This window comes from Hermetia illucens, chromosome 1 (genome assembly GCF_905115235.1).
Source record: "Hermetia illucens chromosome 1, iHerIll2.2.curated.20191125, whole genome shotgun sequence".
Taxonomy (NCBI): Eukaryota; Metazoa; Arthropoda; class Insecta; order Diptera; family Stratiomyidae; genus Hermetia; species Hermetia illucens.
The window spans coordinates 222003964-222007649 of NC_051849.1; the positions used below are offsets into that span (position 1 = coordinate 222003964).

The 3686-nt window shown below is 36.4% G+C and overlaps 1 protein-coding gene across 1 annotated transcript; it reads right to left on the reverse strand.

The window, feature by feature from the left end:
- Positions 1-929: 929 nt before the first annotated feature.
- On the reverse strand, positions 930-2757 carry LOC119646197 (protein snail homolog Sna-like). The gene has a single exon (XM_038046580.1). It carries the CDS (start codon positions 2591-2593, stop codon positions 1550-1552), a length of 1044 nt encoding a protein of 347 aa, XP_037902508.1. The 5' UTR covers positions 2594-2757; the 3' UTR covers positions 930-1549.
- Between the last annotated feature and the right edge of the window lie 929 nt (positions 2758-3686).

Here is a 3686-nt window from a genome sequence, read left to right on the forward strand (position 1 = left end):
TTTGAAAAGGCAGAACACCCTCCACAATCTCCGACCGGCCTGATCGCGCTGCGATGTATAGTTGCGTCATAATAAAACAATGCGCATTACTTTCATAATGCACCGTGTATGTTCTTACATATAAAATTTTTATGCTTCAAGGATGAAGAATTAAGTCGTCATAAGAGCCAAATACTTGTATACAAATTGACAAGGAGAGACTATTATACTATTAATTATCCTATTCAAGGTAATCTATTATCCACAGAAGTAGATTTACCAATACGCATGGTTATAAATCAAAAACGTGCTTTATACTCTATTTGCAATTATAAAATTTTGCACATTGTAATATTCTTAATAACATATATTTTCGGATTAGATATCAGCTTAAGTAAACGGGTAGGTATTATTTTTATACATAGAAACTCCGCCTTTCATATAACATTTTTCTTTTGCCTTTATCGGATTCTAATAAGAAATGCTATTATAATTTACATCGCGCTCTGTTCAAAATTACGATAACTGAATTGTATTCAGAGTTTAGTGAAGTACCGATATGAGCCCCTTGCCAAAAAATAGAATAAAAGTTGTAGTCACCAAAAGAGCAAATAGGTTTAATTATTGTTATCTTCAACTACTCTAAAGGTTACGTATCATGTAAACAGCAGTTTTCATTCATGCGTGTTGAAGAATTGGCCCAAAACTAACGAAAAAGTACTTTTATGAACCTAAACGGTCCTTTGTTGCCAGATTCGTTATGTCGATAGAAAGCCGCTGTTAAAAAAGTTGAAAAACTACAATTTACAAATTATGTCATTTTAAATACTATGCATGATGTTTTCGAATTATTTGGAGATTTATCAACGAAAACTATTTCCCCTTGTGTATTGTGTAGGATATAGGGTAACAGTATATTTTTTTATTGGTTGTCAACTAATCAGACAGGATTATAAAAGCAATACACAACAAATGCAATCATCAGTGCCTAAATCTCCACAAGCACTGGATACAATTGTTTTTCGGTTTATTCATTTCTGTATAAAACTGACTAGCATATTCAGAATGGTTAAGCCTCATGATAAATATTTACAATAATACCATAGTTTTTCGCAGTACTATATCCATTTAAAAAAATAAGACTCTTATTTGGCCAACGTCCTATAGTGTGCACCTTTAGAGAACCTCACACTTTCTATTGACGAACTTTTTCATAAAGCTGCTAGAATAAGAATTATAAAAGACCAAAAAAAAATACAAAATCAATACGTAATTTTCAAAATGTATAAGTATAAAATTATGTAACATTTATTGAATATTCTTCTCAACAAGCATATAAAATTGTAACTTTGAATAGACTAGAAATTATTTATTTTATATGTGGGTATTTTAAGTATTCTAATTTTTGGTATATAAGCCTCAAAACAATACTACTAAATTTATGACCAACATCGTTAAAATACATATATTACATATTAAACAAAGGAGATCATCCATGATGCCAAATTTCTTACTTCCAACTAAGGAAGTGAGAATTTGGAAACGATGTATTCTAAGCCGCTTAAATCGATTAAGACAGGAAAAACATCGCGGCCGATGCTCCTCTTGCTGTTATCCCCAGAGCACATCCTCCTTCGTTATGCTTTGTAAGTAAAGACATTCGGGAGAATGATTTGTTACAAATCGTGCAAACATACTTTTTCACTTCTGCGTGCGTTTGAAGATGAGCCCGCAAATTGGACCGGTCGGCGAATGCTCGCGCACAATATTGACATTTAAAAGGCTTTTCCCCAGTGTGCGTTCGAATATGACCTTGCAGGAGCCATGGCCGGGAAAATGCTTTTCCACAAGTAGGGCATTTGCAAGGAAGAGTATGAGTGCGGATATGCATTTTCAGCGCGCCCGAAGTTGTATAGGATTTATCGCAATGTTCACAATTGAAGAACCGCTTAATCTGATTACATTCCGCCGCTGGACAATGAAATTGTTGATGTTTCGATAGGCCCGAAAAAGTTGTATACGATTTGCCGCAACTTTGGCAGTTGAATCGCGGGTGCAGTTTCGCCTTCTCTTGTGAGTTTAGCTTTTCATTACCAAAGTCGTGCAACAAGGCTGGAAGTGGTATAAAACTCTTCATTGATAAATCTTGAGGCTCGCTCGGATCTTGAAATGGGTATGGTGAGATCGCATATCCATCCGACAAGCGGTGACCTGGAAAGCTCCAATTATTCTCCGTCTGTACGCATAAATACTCTGTCTTTTGTGTGTGTACCCTTGAGTGTATATTTTGGTAGCTGGGATTTGAAGCTGGTGGTGAAACAGAAGTCTCTCTAAAGTAATCGCCAGAAGTGCAGGAATCTGTTGAGGGAGACACTGATCGTTGGTCTATTTCAGAATTGTTCCAAGCCAAAGGACTCATGTAGTAATAAGCTCTATCGTCACTTGATGAATATCGAAATCGCTTTGTATCAATAACTTCTCCATCTTCGCATAATCTTCGTTTAATCGACAAGTCTTCTGGTTTCGTTGATAAGTTCTCAGGTCCTTCTTCCACTGCATCAATGTTGTAGTTGATTGGCCGCTTTTTTAAAGGGCACTTTTTGTAGCACTCCATATCGAAAATAGAAATTTCACTTATTGGTTTTTAGTAATATTTTCAGCACAATCGACGTGCAGTTTCAAAATACTCCGGCGTCACTATGTTTCACTTAACAATAATTGGAAAGAAGACTCACTGATGTTTTCCGCTCAGCAAGTGAACCTTGAATGATAAGTTGCCAAACAGAGATCGAACAATATATAGCGATCCCCTCTTTTCAAGTGAGTCCACTGCAAACCAATGAACGATCGAGGAAAAACCCAACAAGGGTCGAAAAATTAAGTTCTCTTTCATTTCTCCAGGTTAAAGTAAGGTGAGGATCATTTTCACTGGCACTGTGACGTATGTGTGCTCAGGTACCACACCATTGCAAAAGCAAAAGAGTGCTTCACCGGAGGGCAGGTGTTGGCATATACTCTTACACGGTACTCCTGCTCGTCTACTTTCGATTAAGGCAAGTAGAACGCGTCGTATGCACTCCTTTCCACTTTTTTGCACGTGGTACTAGGAATGGCTATGAAAGAAATCACAAACCATATTGTAAATGAATACGTGTACGATATACTCGTACCTGGAGTACACCCTGCGCTACACACGCAAATGAGCAAGGAAATGTTTGCCTCTTGGGAAGATGATTTGTAGATAACACCGATCGCGAAGATGGTGCGAGACAATTTACACTCGCTGCGACCAAGCCTAAGGTGTTAGGAATAAATATTTAATGTGTGATTTAATTTGAAAGTTCCAAATAGAGTTGTTGCAAACCAAAATCAATGCGTAAATTAGGTTAGGACTAGGTTCCAAATGAAACTTTCTCAATCGTAGAAAATATTTATGAAGACCCTTCCAAGTATCATGCATATTTTCCTTGTTAGCAAAGCATATTGCTGTAATGCGACGGTCCAATCTTATTTTATATCAACATTTATATAGTCATTGATTAGGCTTCCAATTAACGTTTTCAGTGAGAACAGACAAGGCAAATACATTCAAAAAGTTAAAAATGTAGAATCATATTATAAGTATAATGGATATATGTATGTATGTAGTATCTGGACCACAGCTTGATTTTCTTACTTTTACTCTTATATATGCAGGATTTTCCCGC